Source organism: Anabrus simplex, chromosome 1 (genome assembly GCF_040414725.1).
Source record: "Anabrus simplex isolate iqAnaSimp1 chromosome 1, ASM4041472v1, whole genome shotgun sequence".
Lineage (NCBI taxonomy): Eukaryota > Metazoa > Arthropoda > Insecta > Orthoptera > Tettigoniidae > Anabrus > Anabrus simplex.
In genome coordinates this window covers 1,316,830,192-1,316,857,878 of record NC_090265.1, presented here as the reverse complement: position 1 = coordinate 1,316,857,878, position 27,687 = coordinate 1,316,830,192, and the positions used below count along the sequence as shown (strand labels likewise).

At 39.9% G+C, this 27,687-nt stretch overlaps 1 protein-coding gene across 1 annotated transcript in view; it reads left to right on the top strand.

Annotated features, from left to right (window-relative positions):
* Window positions 1–27,687, top strand: part of LOC136858297 (uncharacterized) — a 285,771-nt gene that overhangs the window by 162,850 nt on the left and 95,234 nt on the right. The window contains exons 8-10 of the mRNA XM_067137726.2: window positions 8,705–8,822; window positions 9,104–9,344; window positions 10,765–10,921. Of these exons, the coding sequence (XP_066993827.2) occupies window positions 8,705–8,822; window positions 9,104–9,344; window positions 10,765–10,921 (516 nt within the window). The remainder of the gene's footprint in view (window positions 1–8,704; window positions 8,823–9,103; window positions 9,345–10,764; window positions 10,922–27,687) is intronic.

The window sequence follows — 27,687 nt, the reverse complement described above, 5'->3', positions numbered from 1 at the left end:
TTCTTTCTCTCAAGCAGAAACAGAATCCCATGATCATGCTAGTCGCTTAGCAGTCTCCGTCTCTTGAATACCCCATTGTTTCACTCTTGCTATCTATGTTCGCTTTAGTGTGTGTAACAGTTTCATCGGTAATGTCCAAATCTATTATTTTACAAAAGGTGTAAACCTCATCTACAATATTTCTAACATATCGTGTTAGTCCATGGAAAATTTTCACAATGTTTTTCTTTTTAGTGTTTGAGTTTTTTGAACATTCGGCTTTATACCACATAGTGGTTTTATCCTTGCCTACAAGACACTCATAGATTTGATCTTCACAGTCACTTTCGCAAGTAGCATCTTCTTGTTCTGTCACACTGTTATGGTCCCTGTTTTCAATGATATCTTCTCCTAAATCATCATCATTGTCATCAAACTCTGACAGACCAAATTACTTCATGTGAAGATTCTTCCAAAAGTTGAGAGACTTCTGATGATCGTAAGTATCTCGACTTATAAATTGATCATCACAGAATGATCATGTGTGTTTGAGTCATCAGTCCATAGACTGTTTTGATGCAGCTCTCCATGTCACCCTATCCTGTGCTAACCTTTTCATTTCTACGTAACTACTGCATCCTACATCTGCTCTAATCTGCTTGTCATATTCATACCTTGGTCTACCCCTACTGTTCTTACCACCTACACTTCCTTCAAAAACCAACTGAACAAGTCCTGGGTGTCTTAAGATGTGTCCTGTGATTCTATCTCTTCTTGTCAAATTTAGCCAAATCGATCTCCTCTCGCCAATTCAGTTCACTATCTCTTCATTTGTGATTCGATTATCCATCTCACCTTCAGCATTCTTATGCAACACCACATTTTAAAAGCTTCTATTCTCTTTCTTTCTGAGCTAGTTTTCGTCCACATTTCACTTCCATACAATGCCACATTCCACACGAAAGTCTTCAAAAACATTTTTCTAATTCCTACATCAGTGTTTGAAGTGAGCAAATTTCTTTTCTTAAGAAAGCTCTTTCTTGCTTGTGCTAATCTACATTTTATGTCCTCCTTACTTCTGCCATCATTAGTTATTTACTACCCAAGTAACAATATTCAACTACTTCCTTTAAGACTTCATTTTCTAATTTAATATTTCCTGCATCACCTGCCTTCGTTCGACTGCACTCCATTACTTTTGTTTTCTACTTATTTATTTTCATCTTGTACTCCTTACCCAAGACTTTGTCCATACCATTCAGCAGCTTCTCAAGATCTTCTGCAGTCTCAGATAAAATAACAGTATCATCGGCAAATCTCGAGGTTTTGATTTCCTCTCCTTGGATTGTGATTCCCTTTCCAAATTCCTCTTTCATTTCCTTTACTGCCTGTTCTATGTAAACATTGAAAAGGAGGGGGGAAACAAACTGCAGCCTTGTCTCACTCCTTTCTGGATTGCTGCTTCTTTTTTAAAGCCCTCGATTCTTATCACTGCAGACTGGTTTTTATACAGATTGTAGATAATTCTTTGTTCTCGGTATCTAATCCCAATCACCTTCAGAATCTTAAATAGCTTGGTCCAATCAACATTATCGAATGCCTTTTCTAGATCTACGAATGCCATGTACATGGGGTTGTCCTTCTTGATTCGATCCTCTAAGATCAGACATAAAGTCAGGATTGCTTCACGTGTTCTGAAGCCAAACCGATCTTCTCCCAACTCAGCTTCAACTTGTTTTTCCATTCTTCTGTAAACAATACATGTCAAAATTTTGCAGGCATGAGATACTAAACTAATGGTGTGATAGTTTTCACACCTGTCAGCACCGGCTTTCTTGGGAATAGGTATAACAACATTCTGCCAAAAATCGGATGGGACTTCTCCTGTCTCATACATCTTACACACTAAATGGAATAACCTTGCCATGCTGGTTTCCCTTAAGGCAGTCAGTAAATCAGAGGGAATGTCTTCAATTCCAGGTGCCTTGTTCCTATTTAGGTCGCTCACAGCTCTGTCAAACTCTGACCTCAAAATTGGGTTTCCCATTTCATCAGCATCGACAGCCTCTTCTTGTTCCAGAACCAAATTATCTACATCTTTACCTTGATACAACTGTTGGATATGTTCCTGCCATCTTTCTGACTTGTCTTCTTTCCCTAGAAGTGGTTTTCCATCTGAGCTCTTAATATTCGTACACCTAGATTTCCTTTCTCCAAAGGTTTCCTTGATTTTCTTGTATGCAGCATCTACCTTTCCTAGGACCATACAATTTTCGACATCTTTGCATTTCTCCTTTAGCCAGTCTTCCTTAGCTACCTTGCACTTTCTATCCCTTCATTCTTTAATCGCCTGTATTCTTTTCTGCCCTCTTCATTTCTGGCATTCTTGTATTTTCGTCGTTCATCAATCGGGTCTAGTATCTCGTGAGTTATTCACTGATTCTTAGTTGATCTTTATTTCCTTCCTAACATTTCTTCAGCAACCCTGCTGACTTCATTTTTCATGACCGTCCACTCTTCCTCTATTGTGTTTCCTTCAGCCTTTTCATTTAGTCCTTTTGCAACATGTTCCTTGAAACAATCCCTCACACTCTTTTCTTTCAACTTGTCTACATCCCATCTTTTTGCATTCTTTCCTTTCTTCAATTTCTTCAGCCGTGTAGCAGTATCAACACAGCTAAACCATGTTGAGTGTTATTACAAGGCCATATCAGTCAATCATCCAGACTGCCGCCCTTGCAACTTCCAAAAAGGCTGCTACCCCCCTTTCGATGAACCATTCCTTAGTCTGGTCTCTCAACAGATACCCATCCGATATGGTTGCACCTGCGGCTCGGCTATCTGCTTCATTGTGATACACAAGCCTCCCCACCATGGCAAAGTCACATGGTTCGCAAGGGATGGTCATATGAGTTATATTCCTTCAATGATGCATACTAATTCATGTACTGTAAGAGCATTTTTACATATACTTACATTTTAGAAGCCAGCCTGATGCACACTGATTATTACTCTGAATATCTACTATCTATTGAATATGATTATCAGACATATTAGCCGGGGAAAACACTTACTGAATAATACAATAATAGCTGCTTGTTTTGTCTGTCCCACAATCTCATAAATACAGGAACAGAAATGAGCAGTCGCGCACTGTACAAAGTACAACAGCATCGCCTTTCCTGCTTAAAATTGCTAGCACAATTACAGAAAATCTGTTAGCTACAAACCAGCCACACTACCATAAAGAAATAGGCAGGGGTCACTGACATCAGATCCATTGTTGTTGAAATGTTAAACAGGATTTAAAGGGCCTGTTGTACTTTCTACAACAGCACAACCATCCGGAGGTTAGTGTATACTATTAGACACGTTCCAGACAACCTGATTTGGTAAAGTGGTCAGGCGGTCGGATTGCACGGCCACCTTCCGACAAAAGTATTGTCAGACGATACAACTATCCACAACCTGATTTAGCACCTAATCTGACCAAATCCACCTGACTGCCTGACCAAATCACATTGTCTATAAGGACTTTTAAGTTCGTCATTCAGTCAATACTTTATCTGGGATAGTTTAGTCTAAAAGACTATTCTGTGTAGATACTTTTTTTAGAACATTTGCTTTTTAGTGTAATGAACAAATAAATAAATACTTACTCCATATTGTTATTGGAATGGCATTAAATGGCATTAAGTATATCACTTAGATGCTGTTACCGTACGATACCCTTATTCTAGGGCAGGGATGGCGAACCTTTTCGAACTAGTGTGCCATTTTAGGTCTGGATTATTATTTACAACTGTCTACTGTGCCACTTGTTATTTTCGTTTTTAATGGCTACAACCCCCACCCCCACTCACCACCGAATTCCATTCCTAATTCCAAATCATGTTTCATAATACAGTCACTCCCATAAATATTCGGCCACTGATAAAATCCGCGAAAAAGTGATGACAATAATGCAACCATGAGCAGGAAGTGAAACCAAGTGTGTCTAAGTAACGGAACTACATGTGGTTGCTTATGCCGGAGAGGAATCAGGGAGCATTGATTTATATTATGCTTTAAAAGAAACGATATTGCTTACATGGGTGAATTGACATACCTCAAAAATATTCGGTCACCCGGAAAGACCAGGATTGCCGTTGTGTTCATTGACAGATCAGGGCAGATAGCGTTGCAAAACTTTCAGTTCAGAAATGCGGTACCGCAAGACACGTCGTGCCGAAGTCATTCGCTGCAGTGTTGCGGACAGGTATCAAATAGGATGCAAAATACAACACAATACGACGTTTGAAGAACGCCAGCTCGTGATATTCCATCATGCTCGAGGTAAATCGCATAGAAAGATATCGCAGATGCTTAACATAGCAGAATGGAGATATAATCAGACGATTCAAAAATGAAGACAGAATTGATTCGGTTCCTCACACAGGCAGACCAAGAAGGCTGACAGAACGACAGGAGCGGTTTGTGCTTCGGAATGGGAAACGAAATCCAAAAATTAGTGCTCAGAAAGTGGTAGCAGCTGTCTTAGAGGAGTGTAAAAAGGAAGTGAGTACTGCAACCGTGCGAAGAGCACTGCGAAGGAATGAGTTACTTGGGAGAAGAGCTAGGAGGAAACCATTCATTAACGCGGTATATGAAAAGAAGCGGTTAGAGTTCGCAAAACCTACGTAACCAAACCCAGTGCTTGGTGGGAGGATGTGTAATTTGTTGATGAGTCAAAGTTCAACGTGTTTGGGTCCGATGAAAATCAATTGGTGTGGCGGAAACGTCACGAGGTACTGAAAACAAGCAATTTACAAGCAACGGTAAAACATGGTGAAGGAAGTGCAATGGTGTGGGGATGTGTTGCATCGACCAGGGTTGGTGTTGGTGCACTGAGTTTCACTGAACATATTTTGACAAAAGAGGGCTATTTGGCTATCCTCAAAAAACAATTTGCGATAATCTGTGGAACAACTTGGTATACAGCATACTTTCAAATTCTACCAAGATAAGGACCCCAAGCACAAGTCGTAACTTGTCAGGGAGTGGATGCTGTACAACTGCGCGAAGGTTTTGGAGATTCCACCACAATCACCCGACCTGAACCCCATCGAGAATGTGTGCAGTCAAATGAAGGCAGCTCTGCAATTCCGGCTGACAAGTCCCTTCATAGACTTGAAGAGGAGACCGCTACAAGAATGGGCGGCATTAAGCCCTGATTATATCAAGAAAGTTATCGCCAGTATGCCGAATAGACTGGAAGAGGTCATAAAACATGGAGGTGGACCTACAAAGTACTGAATGTGTAAGAGGGTTGTGAATTATGCGAGTTTATTTTGCTTTTTTGTACAGTGGCCGAATATTTTTGAGGCGGCACTGGAATTATTGCTTTATTTAAATGTACAGCAGATGGCGTACTAATGACTGCCAGAAGAGTTTGACTTACATCACAATGTGTCTATAACGTTGTATTATGTTTTCCTACATGTTTCGTTGTATTATACATTATCATTATAGTGTAAGAATAATTATCCAATAAAAGTGTATAAAAATCAGAGTGACCGAATATCTATGGGAGTAACTGTATGTTATTACATAAATATATATTATAAAATACTTCTTCTTTCTAAATTTTACTCCGATCCGCTTATTTGAATTTTTAATAGAGTAGCGAAGAGGGAGTTTCTTTCTGACGTGGAGATCGTCTTCCCCCGCCAGTGCACGTGATGGAGATTTTCCTACTCATCGGCTCTGTCACGGAATGCGTAGAGGGGCATAGTTTTCGTCCCAAGACTCTCATGTACTCGCTCTCAAAGAAAAAAAATCATACATGCGATTGCATGTTTCGTGGCCGTATTTTGCCAATACCGCAAAAATACTTAGTAGCTATGCCATTTATGTTAGGTTCATAACTTGTCTTCACAACGTTCACTGTACAAAATAGTTGCTTGTAGGTGTATGATGACCCAAACAAAGTAAGTAGCGCTGTAGCAAATTTCTTCATGGCCGAAAACTTTTGTGGGAGGTTGTTCCACTGTTCAAGTATTAAGTTCTCCGGCTTCTGGAGAGAGTATTCACCATCAACAGCACACTCAATTTTCACTTATGCTTCATCAAGCTGTACGAACTTTTTCACCCATACATGCTTTCTTAAAATTCAGTCAACTCCATTTCTAAATTGTGAATATCTAACAACTCAAAAAAAAAAAAAAAAAAAAAAAGAGATTAATTTGTGGAATATGAGGTTTTGAAATAAAGCGCGGTCTTTTCTCCAAATCTCAAAATTGGGATAATTTATTGGCAACTATTTGTCTTACAAAATTCAGAACAATAAACAAATACTCACTGAGAATAATTACGAGATCCTGGCAACCACACACAAGCCAAACTTCACTAATTCACTAATGAGGGTGAACGAATGGCTCGTCGGTCGCATCTGACATTTATACCACTTGACTTCCGGACCTATCAGTGTTGCAGTGTTGCCATAATGCACGTCCAAATGGAACTAGAATTTAGATTTTCGGTATTTATTTTTAAAACCTGAAACACTATGTACGATGCACGAGACATGTATAGTCTATAGCACAAAATGTACATAAAAATTTTAATATGTGCATGAGGTGTGCCACCGAAATCGTGTTCGCGTGTCACCTAATGACACGCGTGGCATAGGTTCGCCATCCCTGTTCTAGGGCAACGGATGTACATCAACTGCAGCAGTGTGAAATTTGGTATTAGAAAAAGATGTGTGGAGTTTGCTCGAATTTGAGTCGAGAACAGACAGACAGTATTTGCAAAGCATGCAATGTCCATTTATGTTACAGAAAAGTAAGAAATAATTTTCTTAAATTTAACAGCATCTAAATATTAACAAATGCAAAATTGTTCACTTGTTATGTTAACCACATACTGGGACAAATACACTCATGTTCAGGAAAACCAGAACACCTTGAATGACTAGAGATAGGAAGTTCATATGACATCCTGTGACCTGTAGCCATACCCTTTTTGCACGACGCCCTAGACGCCATATTTCAGCAGGACAATGTGCGACCACATGTTGCTGCACAAACACGTGCCTTCTTGTTGTCACAGGATGTCAGGCTGTTGCCCTGGCCCACCCGGTCACTGGACTTGTCGCCAATCGAGCATATGCGGGATATGGTGAAATGGCGGGTGGCGCACTGTGACCCAATGCCAACCACCAGAGATGAACTTTGGAACCTGGTGTATGCAGCATGGATGGCTATACCCCAGGATGCCATTCGCGCCTTATACGTGTCAGTGCCATCACGCATGGAACAAGTTATCAGTGCCGACTAGGCAACAGGACACATGCTGAACCTAGGAGACTGAAATTCTAATAGTTTCTGCAGAACATACTAATAAATGTCCTGTGAATAAGAACTTCCTGTCTCTAGTGTTTCATGGTGTTCTGTTTTTTTATGAACATGAGTGTAGGCCCCAAATTTTCTAAACCAATAACTTGGTGTAAACAAGGGTGAAACATGAACCCTAAAAATGTGTGGTTTGTTAAGAAGAAGAATAAGAATCTGATTAGTATCGAATAAGGTGGAACAAGAATCATCTCCTTTTGTATGATATTGATGTCAGTATGGAACTGTGAATATGACATTTATAAACTGCAATTTTCTCATGTGCATAAAAGTGCAATTATTGACAATGTAAATACAAATGACAGTGATGATAATGATACTGTAAATAATATTCCAGCACACTGATGTACTCCACTTTTTTCATTGCCATTTATTGGTACATGCTCCAAAATGGAACGATTCAATGTAATGACTAGAGTTAAGTGTCAGATAGATGAACCTTCAGTTTACATGAAAACGGCTCCACTGTTTATGACTGACACATGGTTTCAGTGTGTAGTGGATGAAACTAACCAGTATTATGAACAAAATCCGAAAGAGGGAAATTCTCATGAAAATGTGGAAGTGGAAAACTGTGACTTCAAGAAATAAAAAAGTTTTGCAGGACTTTCAATAATTACATTACCAGTAAGGAAGCCTCTCTTACGTATGTAGTGACGTACCTACAGAATAATTCATATCCAGTCCTTTCTTTCTTAAAACCGTGAGTAGGAACATACTTTTTGATACACTGACTTAATTGTACTTTAATAATAAAGAAGATTCTTATGACAAAAGTGATAAAGACTATAAATATATGCGTTTCATAAGTATATTCATAGAATAACAAACAGCCTTACTATCTAGGAACTCCTGAACATTGCTCTGAAATAGTTTCCAATGTTTAAGATGTTTACATTCTTAAAGATTATGTTGGATTCCATTAGAAATAAAAACACAATAGAATCAGTATTGCCGTGCGCGTAGAGGTGCGCGGCTGTGAGCTTGGATCCGGGAGATAGTAGGTTCGAATCCCACTATCGGCAGCCCTGAAAATGGTTTTCCGTGGTTTCCCATTTTCACACCAGGCAAATGCTGGGGCTGTACCTTAATTAAGGCCACGGCCACTTCCTTTTAACTCCTAGGCCTTTCCTATCCCATCGTCGCCATAAGACCTATCTGTGTCGGTGCGACGTAAAGCCCCTAGCAAATAAGGAATCAGTATCTTTATGTATTTTGGTAAGTATGGTAATATTCACTCGTTCCAAGTGGTGTTAAATAGGACTGTGCATTTTATATTGCTAGGTAGGGTAAAAGAGAATTCCTTCATTCAAGAACTTTTTTATTTGCAGCTATCATCCGCAACATTTGACACTCCGAGGGGATGTGGCTTATGGAGCAGAGGCATATTTTGCCAATGAAGCTAAAATGGCTGTGCGACTTGCTAATTTCATTAGTGCGTTTTTACAGGTTAGTTTTTCCTTTCTTTTTTTTTTTTTCATAATATGTATTTAAAGGTTTTATATCTGCATGGCAACTTCACAGTATTTTTGTTATTTTTTTATATACTAGTTCATTAAACTGATTTATCTGTCCAAGTACTTTTATTTTATCATTCCCATTGTGACCTGTAAATGAATTACATGCTGGAGATCAGTTAGTTACTGTTACTTGTTTGAAGAAGGAATGCAAGATTACCAGACTGTTGTTTGATAATCTGTTACATTAATGATCTGTTCTTTTCCTGTCAGATTTCAGACCCAAAGGAGGTTTACTCTGGAAAACGAGTGACTGACAAACCCCTATCAGAGGATCAAATGATTGGAGAAACATTGGCACTGGTGATGGGCGATACAAAGATTTGGTCAGCTGGAACTTACTGGGAGCGGAATAAATTTACAAATAGAACTTTATTTGCCCCATATGCTTATAAAACTACCAGAAATACAAGAAAGTTCTTTCTGGAAGATCTAGCAAGGTTAAATAAAACAGGTAATATTTTGATATACACACGTTCTCTCTCTCTATCTCGCTCTCACTCTGTCTTTATTAAAAAGACTATGTTAGATTATACTCGTGATACATGTTTCGTCCTCTTATGGGACATCGTTAGTCACAAATACAAAACATTAAAAATAAGGTGAGGACACGTTGAAATAAGTAAATAAAAAGTCTTTGTATCCTGTGACGCGGCGTGATGACGTCTTGTCGATCTTGAATGTTAAAATGGTGCGACATGAGCATAATATGAAGCATGAAGTTCAGTTAAAATCACAGATTGAATTGTTGTTAAAAACAACGAATTGTCCAATTATAAAACGTCAGTGGCTGTGCAAATAAAATTATTTGCATATTGTACATAAAACATTGTGACGGTAATGCCACATTGGTGGAGTTATACTGATGATGCAAGTTGAACTTGATTATGTGTTGACAATAATGGCCTCCTTGTCCGCCCTACATCGACCACTCCACTTCAAGTGCTAACTTTAGTGTTGACCATGCTTACACCACCCAACTTCATTTCATTGGGATTCTACTGAATACCCCATTGGACTAATAACCTTACGTATCATTTGCACTTATGTTAGCCCCAAGTTGATGTCACAGGCTGCTGACGGTGAGTTTTGAACCCACTATCTCCCAAATGCAAGTTGATAGCTATGTGATCCAAACTGCACAGCCACTTGCTCATGGGTGCATTGTAACCTGATGAATAGATAATAATTTATTGTGCACAATGTACATAGAGAATCACAATTAGATATAATAATGTGACGACTAATGCACTCAGCATAAGTGTTAATCCTTGATAAGCTCACTAATCAAACAGGACCTCGAGGAACACTTCTGGATATGATATCTTTCACATACTTGGCCACATAGCCTACACACACAGTTTATGTTCGGTTCATGAAATACTTTGTTTTTACACATTTTGAAGTGGAATCTGTGAACAGCCAATCTTGTAACTATATGTCTCAGTTGGTAGCCCGTTTCCATCCATTTCTGATCCGTCATGGCCTCCGTTGAGTAGAAGTCTTCCCGAATGTCCCTCTTTTTTTCTCTTAGTTTATGCACCAGATTATCATATGCTGCACCTCCTGGTAAAATAAGATCGTATCTCAGGTCCTCAATCAGGAAAGTTTATCTCGCGAGCTCATATACAAGTCTATATCTTGTAGTCTTTGAAACACTCAGGATTCGCTTCAGGTACCTGGATTTTATCTTTTCCAGATCTTCTAGTTACTTCACACTCAGAAATTCTCCTATGATCTCAAGCCTGTAGGTTAACACTGGTGAATAGCTACTCTCTACTGGTTTATGTAATAAGCGTATTCCTCTTTTCTTAGCTTTTTAACATGTGCCTTAATATCCCCTTGTGTAATTTACATTCTGTTTCTTTTTTCAGACGAAGTATACACTAATAAACCTTGGTTTCAATTTTTGAAGCAGAGGTGGTCTACAAACTTTGATTCCCTTGAAAAGTTCTACATGAAAATAAAAGTACGATTTAATGAGACTGGAGAAACACTGAAGAAATATGAGCATTACCCAAATTTTTACAAGTAAGTGCAATGTGAAATAAAGTGTATTATACTGTATGCAGCAAAACAAATGACACAAATATTTACAACGTAACCAAAAAATTTCTGCCCGTTTGTCAAGTTGTGAGGAAGAACGAGCTGCACAGATGCTGGTGGAAGTGAGCCACATGGCAGGAATCTGGCCAGCGAGAGGGGAGGAGCTTTGTCCTTAGCCTGAGAATGCGAGTGTGCAGTAACAGCAGTTATAACATGAGTTGTGGCATAGAGAGATTAGAGGTGTCAACAGAGCTTATTTGGGACTGTTTGATTTATGACTTTACGGTTAACCTGTCTGCAGCCAACTCAAGTTGCCGCATATGCCAAGCCTTTTGGAAGTCTGCTGTACATGAACGCACTGCCAGGCACTGGTTCGCAAAGTTCAAGTTGGGTTATTTTGACCTCTCTGATGACCCCCGCAATAGCTGCTCCCAGGGGCTGAGTGACGAGGCCTTGCAGGAGGCCATAGAAGAGGAAAGCAGTCAAATATGTGGTTAGCCTGCCATGCACTTCCAAGTGCCTGAAGAAACCATCTGACTTCACCTATACCGTATAAGGATGATGTACTAGTGAGTAAGTGGGTACTGCGCATGCTGTCAGATGCCAACAAGGAACAGTGAGTGACAGCCTGTTTATCGCTGCTTTAGCAACATCACAACACACCCATATTCGATTGAATGCTCACCAGTGATGAAAAGTGAGTCCTGTATGACACCCACGTGTGCCAGACATTGGTCATCATCACAGGACTCAGTGCTGTACAGTTGCCCAACCATCTCTATGCCAACACAAGATCCTGCTCTGTATCTGGTGGACTAGTTGCCAGATGGTGAACTATGGGCTCCTACGATCGGGCCAAACCATCTCTGCAGACCTGTACACAAAGGAATAGCAATTGGAACACGTACAATGGTTACTGAAGCAGCCGGCATTGGTTGATCATGAGGGTGCACTACTCCACCACAACAATGCTCTGCTCCATGTGGTGCGATTCACCAGGAAGACCATACAGCAATTTGGCTGGGAGACCCTGTGCCATTCACCCTACACCCAACGAGTTTGCCACTTGCAAACTTCCATTCATCCAAGACCCCCCCTGACTTTTATCACCAGGGCATTGCACAGCTGGAGATACGTTGGCAGCAGATGGTAGGTGCCAATGGGGATGACTTCATGGACTGAAGGTAGGTAACATTTGCTGTGTACCGCCTTGAAAACGGACAGAACTTTTTTGGTTAATTTGAAATTGTTGGAACAGTGTGTGTTTAAAATGTGTTCCATCACATGCCACACATTGTTCCTAATGTTTCTGAAGATTATTGAACATGTTGATGAACTAAGGTTGCTGTAAGAACACAAAAAGGGACATTAATTATCTTCTGGCATTATTCAGGAATACCATATTTCTTCATATGCAAGACGACCCCCACTTTTTCCTTTAAAAAAATCAGGCTTAAAAAGTGCTTTGTGAAATCATATGAATTCCTTTCTTATACAGTACGCATTTTTTAGACTATCTTTGTTTTCATGCCAACACCAAACATTGGTTTTAGTTATGCTGTATTTTCTTGCAGCTGAACAATTATTCTTTATTTCTGCAAGTTGAATAACCATTAAATTAAAATTGGCATCATAATATGGAAGAGAACCCGTTGAAAATTTGCCAGCGATACGTTTCACGTCTCTATAATGCGACTATCCATCAGAAACATATTCCTATTATCTCTAACACTATTACTTTTACTCATTATCAGGTACAACCGGCTGCCGCTAGACACGTGTGTTGTTTTCCGACTTTGGTCGACTTCAGCAGCTAGCGATGTATAATGAAGAAATGGAAGTTGAAGGTCAAGTTTATTGTGCCATGGTATGGCCATTATGCCCTTGTGTTTTTCATGCACGTACCTCACGATTTCATCTTCGACTTCTTAAAAGCATTCTTGTTGTGGACCACTGAATGCATTTTTTTGTACATTTTAAAGCTATCTTTGTCTTCACGCTAACGCGGAACATTGGCTTTAGTTATACTGTATTTTCGTGCAACTGCACAATTATTCTTCATTTCCACGAGTTTTATAACCATTATCTTAAAATTGGCATCAATATCGACCAGAACCCATTGAAAATATGCCCATAATACCTGTTCCACATGTCTTTACAATACCATGATCCATCATAATAATATTCCTGCTGTCTGTAAAACTGTTAATTTTACTAAGTGTTAGGCACAGTAGACACCTTATAACTCTGCCACTGAGTAGCCATGGCCTTTTTAAGAATGCGAAGGCTTGCATGTTTTGATGCCATTCTGCGGGTTTGAGAAATGTTTTTGTAGAGGCTAATACAGGGACATTTTTTTACATTATCTATTCAGTGGATTGTCACTCACCCAGTCGCCCGCACTGTGAGCCTGTCTTCCGCCAAGTAGAATGTAATTCTCACTTCACTATTTTCCGAGATCTAGTGACGTTACACAGAGGCACTGTACAACCGGTTGCTGCGGCTAGCGATGTAGCCTTTAGGCCTAATAAAGACGTGGGCGTTGAAGATTGAGTTTTATGCGTGCGCGGGAGGGAGTGAAGGGAAACAACGTGGTGGCCACCAGTGGTGTTTTTTACTGTTAGGTCGTGAATGCAATACGACACGTGATTTTTCACAGGACATTCTGAGGGAAAAACATTGTCTTGAATTCAGAGAAATACGGTATTTGTAGGTTGATCGTCTGTCTTGAAAACTGATTATTTCAACATGCCCTGTATTATGACATCTGGGACCATGAGATATAGGGAACAGGAAGAGTACAGAAATGTATTCCATGAAAAATTAGGTGATCCTAAGTGGTGTTGTAAGAAGGGTAAGTGACTCCCCATGGTATGGGCTGTAGCTCCATCTTCCTGCATCGACTGTCACGGGGAAGGGCAAGTTTCTGGGTGACAAAAACTGCGCAAATCCTGCACAAATGGGGTAGACTACTTGGTCCATTGCTTTTGTATTCTGTGCAGCATCCTCAACAACATAGGGATCAACAGTGCACCTAATCGTAACCTGCGTGCTGTGTAGTGGTTTCTGTATAAGGACACCAAGCTGTTCAAACCCTAAAAACCAAGTTGTATGTTGGTTGATGTAGCCAGAAAAGTGAATATGGCTTTCAACTGAAAACCATATATCACAGAAGATATATGGATCCTTGTATGTCATGGGCAACACACTGCTGCGTTACTGTAATCTTGCTCACTCATCCCTTTCTGTTAGACACTGAACAACTTGAATGTGGTATGAAAATCCACCCAGACATTTAAAAATCTGCCAAACATGTCTGGTGCTCAAACAGAGTTTCTGCAATGTTTGTAAGTAGAATACACTTTGGAGACTGTAACACTGTCCATGATTCTTGTTTGTGGTGACAGTTTGTGGGCACCCTGTTGTCCCCTCTCATTGAAGTCAGACTGATCTAGTATGATAGCTGACATGTTCTGTTATTTGGTGCCTCCTTATTAAATCTCTCCTTGTACTGTTCTTCAACATGAAGCAAACGCAGCCTATTATGACGCCCCATTCTGTATGACAAGAAATCATGTCCCATGTTAAATACGTTCTCCTCTATCGCGAGAACCATAATTGACGAAATCAACAAAACATTGAAATCACAATATGTCAAACTGTTGTATACAGTAAAAATAAAGCATTGCTAGGGAAACGTGAACAGCAGAATTTCAGTGTCATTTGTTTTACCACATACCGAATGTAGGCTAATGTCTACTGACATCTCGTTAGTTCAAAATGTTACAGAGGAATAATAGAAAAACAGGGTTGATCTACAGGCCTGTTAGTAGTACAGTATTTACTTGCAACAAATTCATGTGCAAAAAGAGGAGTCACCTGTATTTACTTCATTCATGATATGAATTTGTAATATTTGATTAACTTTGGGGTTGCAAGATATTATCATGTGTGTGCTTCAAAGTTTGTAATATGTGTAATATTCTGTATTACTGTGGTGTCATTGGAAGTGTGTATAATTATTATGATTAGGGTAGGTAATCGGTGATTCCCATTAAGGTAAGTGCATGTGTGAAAAAAATGGAGGAACACTCATTCAAGACTGCCATGGAAATACTCGCACATATTTTTTTCCTAAATTTAGCGAAGAAAATACTGTTGGTACCACTTCGCCACAAGCAATGGATCCCATTGTTCTGTGTCATTGTCCGGCCTTGGTCTGCATGGCGTCAGTAGCACGTTAGATGTGAAGCGTGAACAGCATATTAAATATAACTAAGTTCTCTTAATCATTCGTTCATGGCTAAATAAAAGCTTATGATTATTGAAGATGCAGAAAACGTTGGAAACCATGCAGCAAGAAGAAACTACCCTGTCAGAGAAAGTAGTATTCGTGACTAGTGAAAAAAACAAAATGAGACTCTGAAACAAATAGTAATTGAGGGCATTTTGCACAACGTGTTCCTATTTTGTTATAGTGGAAGTCATTTCTTTTCAGTTTTGACTTTTTCTGTAACTGTTTAATCTATAACTGTTAGGTTCTTCAGTCTGTCGAAAGGAATTTATGATAAAATAAAATTTAGAAAATACCTGAAAAAGAAAACAATTAACATGAGATTATACCTGAAAGAGAATTTAATTAAAAATAGAATGGCATGTTGTGTTTTTGAAAGAACATGATCAGATTCTATCAAGTCACACTCTTAATTGTATTTTTTATGAATTGATTAACATTATTAAGAAGTGTAATGTGATTTATGTTAAAAGCTGTCTCCACTCTTTTAATAATTGTTCAAATGTTATATTAATGAAGTACACCTCATGTTGTAGTTTTCTTCTTGTTAGTCCATCTAGAAGGGCAGTCGTTGTTGGAATTATTGTTTTAAGAGGAGGAACAACTGGGCAACCATCCTCTATGAACATTAATTAGGGGGAAAATGAAAGGGGTCTGACACTTCAAAGAATGAAGGTATCGGTAGAAGAAAGCAAAGGGCTGAGATTCCTTGGCATCAGAAACTTACTACCTGCGCACTTTTTATCGATATATTTCCGTCCGGGGTGAGGAGTAAGGAGGGAGCTCTTGCTGTACCAGTAGTACTGCCAACTGAATGAAAATGAAATCTGAATTGAATCAATAATATGATCGATCGATATGAATTTTGCTAAACCTTTGTTATCTTAAGCCAACAACTGTGTTTCACACACATTATATAACATTATATAACATTTCTCGATGCGAATCTTATTCCTGGAGTGAATTCTATAGTTTGGCTTTGCTGTGTAAATAACAACAGTACCAGTACGTAAAGTGTACGCCAGATGTCGCACAGCGATGCATAAGCGATTCATAGTTTGTGTTTCAAAGGTTGCCAGTACGAATCTCGAAGATTGCTGACGTCGACCAATTCAGCACTAGGGTGTAAATATATCCAGAAAAGGTGCGCAGATAATAGTACCATTTGGGTCGGAAAAGAACGAGAGTTCAGTAAGGGAAGTCGGACAGGATAGATGAAAGTGAAGACCATGGCACAAATAAATTGAAGCAATACTGTGACTCAGCTAAGGGTCCTGTGGTCACCAACTCACACTCCCAAGTTAAGATACCCTGGGAATACCATGGATGTTATTCTACACTCCCCACCAGCTAGCGTGTTCACTGCTAACTTTCTGTTACATCGCGCTCTGGCGATTTCATCAGCCTTTGCAGAATTATAGTCCATTATTATTGAAAATGAAAACCTACAACCTGTTTTCCAGTCATTGACCGGGTCAGGAATGAAATGAATGAATCATATATAGGCTATTAGTACGATGGGGTCGCCACTCCCAAAGTGATTTTATTAATGACTGATAGATGCTATGAAATGAGAATAGAGAGTGTTGTGGAATGAAAGATGACAGGGAAAACCGGAGTACCCGGAGAAAAGCCTGTCCCGCCTCCGCTTTGTCCAGCACAAATCTCACATGGAGTGACCGGGATTTGAACCACGGTATCCAGCGGTGAGAGGCCGACGTGCTGTCATCTGAGCCACGGAGGCTCAGTCCGTTATTATTATTGTTATTATTTACATATTTTACGCCTACATTAGAGCACTTAAATCAAACCATATACAGGGTCTCTCATATAAACTCAGACCAAATGCACATTGTTTGTACTCTGCGCTACAGCAGCTGCCTCAGCTGAACTTATGTCGCGCATGGCTGTCCTGCTTTAAGTGTGTATACAATCTCATAAGTAATCTTACCTTATAAAATATGCTGGAAGTGTCGTCCTTCCTGGGTTACACAGGCATTGTATCTGGTAACCACATTCTGGCTGACGCAAGTGAGTTCTGCCACTGTAATGTTTCTGATTTCATTCATAATGTTTTCTTCCAGTTCCTCCAATGTGTGAGGATTTGTTCGATACACTTTTTCTTTCATTTTACCCCACAAGTAAAAAGCACACTATATTAGATCGGGAGAACGAGGGGGAAATAGACCAACACTGATCACTCAGTCTGCAAACACTTGTGAGGTTGTAAGAAGGCAATCTTCTGCTTTACGAGCAGGGCTGGATGTTGTTGAAACTAACCACACGATTCTTCTTCCATTAACTGATGTAAGAATGGCGTCAAAATATCATCTTGTCACCTACTGTCGTCTAAAAAAAAATAGGCCCAATTATTAATATTGCACTAACACCACACCAAACGCCAATCTTCCTATCATAATGAGGGACTTCACAAACACCAGTAGGATTTTCTGCACACGTCCATTAAGATGAAACCAGGTCTCATCTGAAAAGAACACAAGCTGTGGGTCAAACAAACGATCATTCAATGAGGTAAGGTACCACTCACTATATCTCACTCTCGTAGCCGAATCAGCAGGTTTTAAATGATGGGCCCTTATAAACCTGTATGGTTTGATTTGTAACAGCTTTGTAGCTCTGTGTGCAGAAGAAACAGAAACCCTTATTTGTTGTGCTAATTTTGTGAGTGATTTATTTGCTGACCGTTTAAGATTCGCACCAGTATCATCTAGCTTTTCCTCTGTTAAAACTGTTTGTGTTTGGTGCATGTTTTTTATTGAACACTGAGCCAGTAGTTTCAGATTTATTTACAATTATGTGAATCTGTGCTCATGAAAGTGGTACTTCATCAGGAAATTACTGAACAAATACACTGCGTATCTGTCGAGCCGACTTGTACTTGAAATAATGTTTACATATGAAAATACGGTGTTGCAGTGATAACTGTCTCACCATGTTAACAGCTGAGATTCAGGCTGGCTATTGATGTTAGGTTAAACACGTGTACGCTTCTCACAAGGTCAATAACTATGTGCGTGCCTCCCATACTGCAGCTGCCGTAGCGCAGGGTACAAACATCGTGTGTTCGGTCTGGGTTTATATGAGAGACCCTACACATATGTCTTCAAAGAATTAACTGGGAATTTAGCTTTTCATCATCTTCCTCTCCCAAAACCTCTTCATTCTTTCCAACGTGGCTGTCCTTTTTTCATCAGATATGACATTGTTTTTAGTTTTTCTTATGTTTGTCCTTCAGAATCCTTTTCTCTTCTCTATTTGCAATTTATCGAATTGTAATATTCAACTCTTCTAAATATCTTGGACTTCTTTGTACCAATTTTTTCTCTTTCTTTACTTTTCCAAAACTCGTTAAACAGTTGTTTTGAATAGCCTGGTTTCATCTAATCTTGATATATGACAGAAGAAGGCAATTCTTCTTTTTCCCATTGTGTCTTTTATTGAATCGCTTTCCCAGTATACCACTGCATTAGGCAACAATCTCCATTGTCTATCTACCTGGAGGTGGTGGTGGTGATTGTTGTTTTAAGAGGAAGTACAACGAGGTAATCATCCTCTCTGAACAAATTAGTGGAAAGGAAATTTAAAATAAAAACAAAACTATTTATTCAACAAAGGAATTTGGAAACGCAGTACAAAATAATACAAAACTTTATTGAATTAGGCCAAAAAATTACCAACGAATCGAAAGGGAACGTGCGTTCCCTGAATAACAGTACACTTGTAATTTATATACCCTTGATTAATCCACTGTAGCACATAAAGCGGATGACGAGATCGACAGTAGTCGCGTCATCGGCTAGTATGCATTCAAGTGTTTCCTGCAGGCCGAGGCTCCGTCTTAGGCCAGAGAGATCGGCGCACTCTATGAGGATGTTGGCCACGGTGAAGTCGGCACTACAAGAACACACTGGGGGGTCTTCCCTCTTGAGGAGATAAGAGTGTGTAGATCGTAAATGACCTATCCTCAGCCTACACAATACTATGGCCTCTCTCCGTGAAGGTCGGAAAGAAGACCGGCACACGGTAGTTGTCTTCTTAATTGATCTCAGCTTGTTTGGAGTTCGGATAGCTAGCCACTCCAATTCCCGGGACGCCAATATGGTTTGACGTAGTTAAGAACAAATATCTTTAGCAGGTACATTGACAGGTCTTGGAGGTTAAAGTACCGCATCCTTTGCAGCTTCATCCGCAAGTTCGTTTCATGCAATCCCAACGTGGCTTGGAAGTCATGCGAAAGTGATTCTGGTGCCAGCATCACTTAACCTGCCGGGCTGAGTGGCTCAGACGGTTAAGGCGCTGGCCTTCTAACCCCAACTTGGCAGGTTCGGTCCTGGCTCAGTCCGGTGGTATTTGAAGGTGCTCAGATATGACAGCCCCGTGTCGGTAGATTTACTGGCACGTTAAAGAACTCCTGCGGGACTAAATTCCGGCACCTCGGCGTCTCCGAAGACCTTAAAAAGTAGTTAGTGGGACGTAAAGCAAATAACATTATTATCACTTAACCTAGCTAGAAGGTCATGAGTCTGCTGCACCAGTGGGTGTTGCGAGAAACAGGCTTCAATAGACTGCAGAGAGATTGATGAGTCGGTACACATAAGAAAGTGGCTTCTTTCGTCATGCAGTGCAAACTGCAGAGCCTCTAAGATGGTGTAAAGCTCCACAGTGTACACACCACATACACTAGGAAGGACCTTCGTTCTCATATCATCGGTGATGAAAGAGCAACCAACATTTTCTCCGATTTTAGACCCATCCGTGAAGATGTTTCGTGGCCGAATATTGGTGAACGAAATCCTGGAAATACCTCTGTTAAACGGAGGAATCCGTGTTCAACTTGGGTACACGGAGTAGATCTAGATGTATTTCCGGTCGCGGAACTAACCACAGAGGTACCTCGCTAAAAGTCTGTTCGAGGCAACTACCGATGTTGATATTCAAATCACGACACAAGTTATCAATTCGAAACCCAATCAGCCGTGTGGCATTCAGCCAGTCTTGATACCTCGTGTGGTATTGGGTACTAGATGCATTGATAGCCTGGATATAGCGACATTTCACAAATTTTGCCAACGTACATGAAGAGTAACTGCTGCCTCCTTATCTGTAAAGGTGGAACTCCCGCTTCAGCGAGTAGGCTAGGAATGGGGCTAGTACGGAAAGCTCCCGTTGCCAGCCTAACTCCACTATGGTGAATACTGTCTAAAAGGCTCAGCGTAGATTTTGATGCATCTACCTGGTGCTTTTTATTAATGATTGTTCTGATAATCCTTCTGTCAACCTTCTGCAGTCTATCTGTTGTTGGTTTGGTGTTCATTTTGAATAGTGTTTCACTCGCGTCACTCCAGGCTTAATGACGGAATAATAATGGTGAAATTTGGCATTCATCGAGAGATTTTCTTCTTGTATGTTGACCAAGTAAATTGTTGTGTTTGTTTAATTTAAATGTTCTGTCTTCTAGTGATGCTGTCTCATTGGAGTTCCAGGTTACAATTTCACCAAGATATTTAAATTTATTTACACTCTTAATATGTTTGGTATTGCTTAGTAGAATAACTGGTACTTCAACTTTAACTTTAAAGTTTGGCATTATTTTTTGTTTTTTCAAATGAAATTTGTAATCCAAATATTTTTGCTATTTTTAAGTCCTTCTATTTGAAATTTAGATTCTTCTATATTATTTGCAAGTAGTGCAAGATCATCTGCAAATGCTGAGCAGTTAAGTTTAATATTTTTGCCAATCTTGATGTTTGGTTGACATGTCTTATTCCATTCTCGTATTACTTTCTCCAAAGCACAGTTAAACAGTAATGGTGAGAGTCCATCCCCTATCGAAGTCCAGTTTTAATTTCAAAAGGTTCAAAGAATGCATGTATGAATTTAATTTTGGATTTAGTTTAAGGGTGATTCCGATAAGGCTAATAAGTTTTTGATGTAAACCAAATTTGTTAAGGATATTCAATAATAACTCACTTTCATATGCCTTTTTAAACTCAACGTAAGTGATGACTGCACTCTCGTTCCTAACTCTTTGGTTTTTCATGATCCACTTTAAACTGATGTTTTTATCTGGGTAACTTCTTCCTGAACGAAATCCTCCAAGTTTGCGGTCAAGTTATTTCTAAATTCTTGTGTAAATAATCGTAGAGAAAATCTTATTTGTGATATCCAGCAGAGATATCCTCCATAATTATTTGGATCTGATCTATCACCGTTTTTTGTGCAATGGGTGGATTATCGCTGTGATTGATTCTTCAGGCATTTGCTCAGTATTCCTAATATCTGTGAAATGTTTATATAAATTCCGAATGGTTTGTTCATCTGCATTCTTCCATAGTTCTGCAACTAGTTGATTCTCTCCTGCTGCTTTGTAATTCATGAAGTGACCCCCTCCCCCGCCCCCTCTCAAAAAAACTCATAAAAGCATGAAGGAAAGTATGTTATATACATACATACATTATCATTATAGACTGTTGTGCCTTTCAGCGTTCAGTCTGCAAGCCTCTGAGAATTTACTAAACGTCGCCACAATCCCCGATTTGCAACTAGTGTTCTGGCCTCATTTAGTTCTTTACCTCTTATCTTTAAATCGTTAGAAACCGAGTCTAACCATCGTCGTCTTGGTCTCCCTCTACTTCTCTTACCCTCCATAACAGAGTCCATTATTCTCCTAGGTAACCTATCCTCCTCCATTCGCCTCACATGACCCCACCACTGAAGCCGGTTTATGCGTACAGCTTCATCCATCGCGTTCATTCCTAAATTAGCCTTTACCTCCTCATTCCGAGTACCCTCCTGCCATTGTTCCCACCTGTTTGTACCAGCAATCATTCTTGCTACTTTCATGTCTGTTACTTCTAACTTATGAATAAGATATCCTGAGTCCACCCAGCTTTCGCTCCCGTAAAGCAAAGTTGGTCTGAAAACAGACCGATGTAAAGAATTATCGACCTGTTCTAGCTTTGTATCACCAATCTGACATTCAGTTCTGTTGAATTTCTTACCTACTGACATCAATTTAGTCTTCGAGAGGCTTATTTTCATACCATACTCATTGCACCTATTTTCAAGTTCCAAGATATTAGACTGCAGGCTTTCGGCACAGTCCGCCATTAAGACCAAGTTGTCAGCATAGGCCAAACTGCTTACTCCATTTCCACTAACCGAATCCCTCCCTGCCATTTTATACCTTTCAGCAGATGATCCATGTAAACTACGAACAGCAAAGGTGAAAGATTACAGCCTTGTCTAACTCCAGTAAGTACCCTGAACCAAGAACTCATTCTACCATCAATTCTCACTGAAGCCCAATTGTCAACATAAATGCCTTTGATTGATTTTAATAATCTACCTTTAATTCCATAGTCCCCCAGTATAGCGAACATCTTTTCCCTCGGTACCCTGTCATATGCTTTCTCTAGATCTACGAAACATAAACACAACTGCCTATTCCTCTCGTAGCATTTTTCAATTACCTGGCGCATACTGAAAATCTGATCCTGACAGCCTCTCTGTGGTCTGAAACCACACTGGTTTTCATCCAACTTCCTCTCAACGACTGATCGCACCCTCCCTTCCAAGATGCCAGTGAATACATTGTCTGGTATACTAATCAATGAGATACCTTGATAGTTGCTGCAATCCTTCCTGTTCCCTTGCTTATAGATAGGTGCAATTACTGCTTGTGTCCAATCTGAAGGTACCTTACCAACACTCCACGCTAATTTTACTACTCTATGAAGCCATTTCATCCCTGCCTTCCCACTATACTTCACCATTTCAGGTCTAATTTCATCTATTCCTGCTGCTTTATGACAATGGAGTTTATTTACCATCCTTTCCACTTTCTCAAGCATAATTTCACCAACATCATTTTCCTCCTCCCCATGAGCTTGGCTGTTTGCAACACCACCAGGATGATTTCCTTTTACATAGAGAAGATGTTCAAAATATTCCCTCCACCTCTCCAGTGATTCCCTGGGATCTACTATCAGTTCACCTGAATTACTCAAAACACTGTTCATTTCCTTTTTCCCCTCCCTTCCTAAGATTATTACTGTCCAGAAAGGTTTCCCTGCTGCTTGACCTAGCCTTTCCAGGTTATTACCAAAATCTTCCCACGACTTCTTTTTGGATTCAACAACTATTTGTTTCGCTCTGTTTCTTTCATCTACGTACAAAGCCCTGTCTGCCTCGGCCCTTGTTTGGAGCCATTTCTGATAAGCCTTCTTTTTACGTTTACAGGCTGCTCTCACTTCATCATTCCACCAAGATGTTCGCCTTTTCCCCTCTTTACACACAGTTGTTCCTAGGCATTCCCTTGCTATTTCTACTACAGCATCCCTGTATCCCACCCATTCACTTTCTATATCCTGAACCTGCTTACTGTCTACTGTTTGAAACTTCTCACTAATCATATCCATGTACTTCTGTCTAATTTCCTCGTCCTGGAGATTTTCTACCCTTATTCGTTTGCAGACAGATTTTACTTTCTCTACCCTAGGCCTAGAGATACTTAGTTCACTACAGATCAGATAGTGGTCTGTATCATCAAAAAATCCACAAAAAACTCCTACATTCCTAACAGATTTCCGGAATTCAAAGTCTGTTAAGATATAGTCTATTATGGATCTGGTACCCCTAGCCTCCCATGTGTAGCGGTGAATAGCTTTATGCTTGAAGGATGTATTCGTAGCAGCTAAACCCATACTAGTACAGAAGTCCAGCAAACGCTTCCCATTCCCATTAGCTTCCATATCTTCCCCACATTTACCAATCACCCTTTCGTATCCTTCAGTTCTATTCCCAACTTTCGCATTGAAATCGCCCATTAGCACTATTCTATCCTTGCTGTTGACCCTGACCACGGTGTCAGTCAATGTTTCATAAAACTTGTCAACTTCATCCTCATCTGCACCCTCACATGGTGAATACACGGACACAATTCTTGTCCTAATTCCTCCCACTGACAAATTACCCACATCATTCGCTCATTTACGTGCCTAACAGAAACTATGTTGCGTGCAATGGTATTCCTGATAAAGAGCTCTACCCCAGACTCTGCCCTTCCCTTTCTAACACCCGTCAAATACACTTTATAATCTCCTATCTCTTCCTCATTATCTCCCTTTACCCGAATATCACTTACTCCTAGCACATCCAGATGCATCCTCTTTGCTGACTCAGCCAGTTCTACCTTCTTTCTTCCATAAGCCCCATTAATATTGATAGCTCCCCATCGAATTCCATTTCGCCAAGTTGTTTCCAAGGAGTCCCTCGCCTGTCAAATGGGAGTGGGACTCCATTATTCCCATAGGTCCCCGGGGCTTGCTTAAAGTGTGCTGAGCTCGGTAAATTCATGAAGCAGGATGCTGCCCTACTTGCACATAGTCCAAGTGAGGATCTCTCCTCTAACGGGTTATGGACCACCGGTGACGTCCTAGCCGCCTGAGCACAAGGAGGGCCACGACTCAGAATATGTCCGAGATGCCCATTCCCATTCCATAGCAACTGGTATCCCGACTCTCAGGATCACTTACTAGGCCACTCAGCCGTTGCCCATGGTTCACGAACTAGGACGTGACTACAGTAACCCACAAACATGAACCATGAAAGTATGTTAGTGCAAAGAAAAAATGTGTATTTATTTACTATATACGATGTGTAAATTTATTTCCAACTGTGATAGAAAATGGCCATCATTTATTTTTATTTCAAATTTAGTTAGAATAAAGAATAAAATATTGCTTATTATCAACCAGTGACTAAGATCAACAGTTAATATTCATATTAAAATATCACCCAAATACGGTATGTTTATTACTATGTACAGTATACGGTGCAGTATGTTTTAATTGTAAAGGCACAGGAATATTGTTGTGTCGTAACAAACATAGGAAATGCGCACATGTACCCCACTACATCGCTGTCATCAACAGAGAACGCCTTGCCAATGCCCCCCCCCAACAGCTTCCCGATATTTGGCAAAAGGTGAATGTAATACAGTTGTACTTGTTCATTAAATATTGCATTCTATCAGTATTTCCACTACTTTATTTATAGCCTTCATATATCATGCTCTAAATTATGAAAACTTCTAATCCACCAATTAGTGGATTCTGTTAAGTGTAGATAGGAATCAGCATGTGCTATGTTCTTTCACAGCTTTTTTCCTTCAAAATAATACTTGTTCAGAGCAAATGTCTCATATTATGTTCATAACAATTTGGATATAAAGTCCAAGTATATGCACCAATCTCCAATATACTGTATGTAAGTATATACAGTTAAACCTGCTTTATACGTAACTCTGTTCTACGTAATTCGTATTTGTACGTAATTTCCTTTAGGTCCCGGCAAAATATAATTTAAAAGTGTGTTAATTAAATCTTATTTATTCGTAATCCGTTTATACGTAATTCGCTGTTATACGTATTAAGTGCCAGTGAAATATAACTGAGTTTTGCGTAATTGCAATGAGAATGTGCTTTTTAAAAATAAACTACAGTATTTACGAAGTTCCCTCTTTGTCGGCGTAGGCGGAAATAGAGCGATCGGGTTTCGGTGCTGAAACAGAACCGAGAGTTTCGCTGAGTCACATTGTTGACCCTTACTTATTGGCGGCTTAACAAAGACGAGCCCCATTCGCTCCTCCTCTACCTTCGTCGTTTTTAACACGCCGCCAAAGATTAAGGTACATTGTAAGCAAAATGGGCGGTTTCGGTGCGTAAACAAAAGTAAACAGTATATTTGTTTGAATATGAGAATTTCTTTTGTGGGAACAACGGAGAATAAAATGTCCACGATGCCAGTATCTGGTGTTTACTGTTGAACAGTAGTTGCTTTTGATTAGCCATGGAGAACAGAAAAGGGAAAAGTTATACGAGAAGTGGACGCTAATACACACAAAACGAAAACTGAAATCGCTTCAGACTTAGGCATTGCTTATACCACGCTATGTACAGTCATCAGTAAAAGAAACCCTATTTTGGATGAGTTCTTAAAACTGGGTTCGAAATCAGCAAAGCGCAGCCGTCAGCAAGAAGGATGGTACGTAGATTTGGAGAAAGCACTTTTCACATGGTTCCAGCAAAAGCGGGCTGCAGCTTTACTAATTAGTGCAGACATGCTGAAGGCAAAGGCGATAGATTTAGCTAAAATGATGAGTATCACTGCTGCTTTCAAGGCTTCATCGGGATGGTTGCAAGGATTTAAATATCATCATGGAATTACAGGGAGAACAATTTGCGGTGATTCAAAATCTGCAGACGACGTCACGGTGCAACACTGGAAAGAGGAGGTTCTGCCGGGTATTGTAAGCGATTATCAGCCTCCAAACATCTACAACTGTGATGAGACCAGCCTATTCTACAATCTCCTTCCTAATAAGACATTAACTAAAAAAGGTGACTCATGCCACGGAAGGAAGAAAAGTAAAATTCGTGTAACAGTACTTCTCGCCACCGATGCAGGTGGATCTGACAAACTTCTCCACTCGTGATAAGAAAATCGAAGAATCCAAGGTGTTTTAAGGGTGCGAAAACAAAACCTAAGGAAGTTCAATCCCATGGAACAGTGGTTGAAAAAACTGGACATTAAAATGAAAAAGAAACCAAAGCAGATCCTTCATCTTATGGATCGATGTGCAGTACATCCACCTCAAATCGTTCTGGAGAATGTCCGAATGGAATTTTTCCCTCCTAACTGTACCAGCGTTCTACAACCGCTTGATTTGGGCATCATTGTAAATTTCAAAGTGCATTATAGAAAAATGCTGGTTCTACATTTTATAACACTGAGTGATGCAGGAAATGAACCTCTCTCCATTAATTTGCTACAAGCCATGAACTTTATTTCGGCTGCCTGGAAGCAGGTGTCATCCTCTACAATCGGCAACCGTTCCTGCAAAACTGGTGTCTTACGAGAAGAGGCTGCCTCTAATTATGATGTGATTATGGGGACGAAGTTTTGTCTGGTAATGAGCTAACGCTACCGGTGGGTGTATAAAAAATACAATTCGATCCTTTTGTGCATTTCGATGACAATCTGGCTGTATGTGGAGAACTACCGGATGAAGACATTATTGCTGATGTCTGCCAACAACGCGGCGGTGATGGACCAGCTACAAGCGATAGTGACATTGGAGATGGAGATAACGACTTGAATCTTAACACCTGAACTGAGTGAAGTGTTAAAGTGCAATCGAAGTGTGTAGGCGTTACATCAGTGCGAAAAGTTGAAGTGAAAATGCTTTGAATGCATTACCAAGTTTGCTAAAGGAGGTTTATATTCTTAATGCAAGAAAAGTGAAACAAGCCAAACTATCTGATTTCTTTAAGGTCGAGCCAAGTTCAAAATAATATTTTCTGTCTTAATGTATTTATTATTTGCGAGGATTTACACATGTAGGTCTATTCCATTGGTTTTTCAGTAAATATGT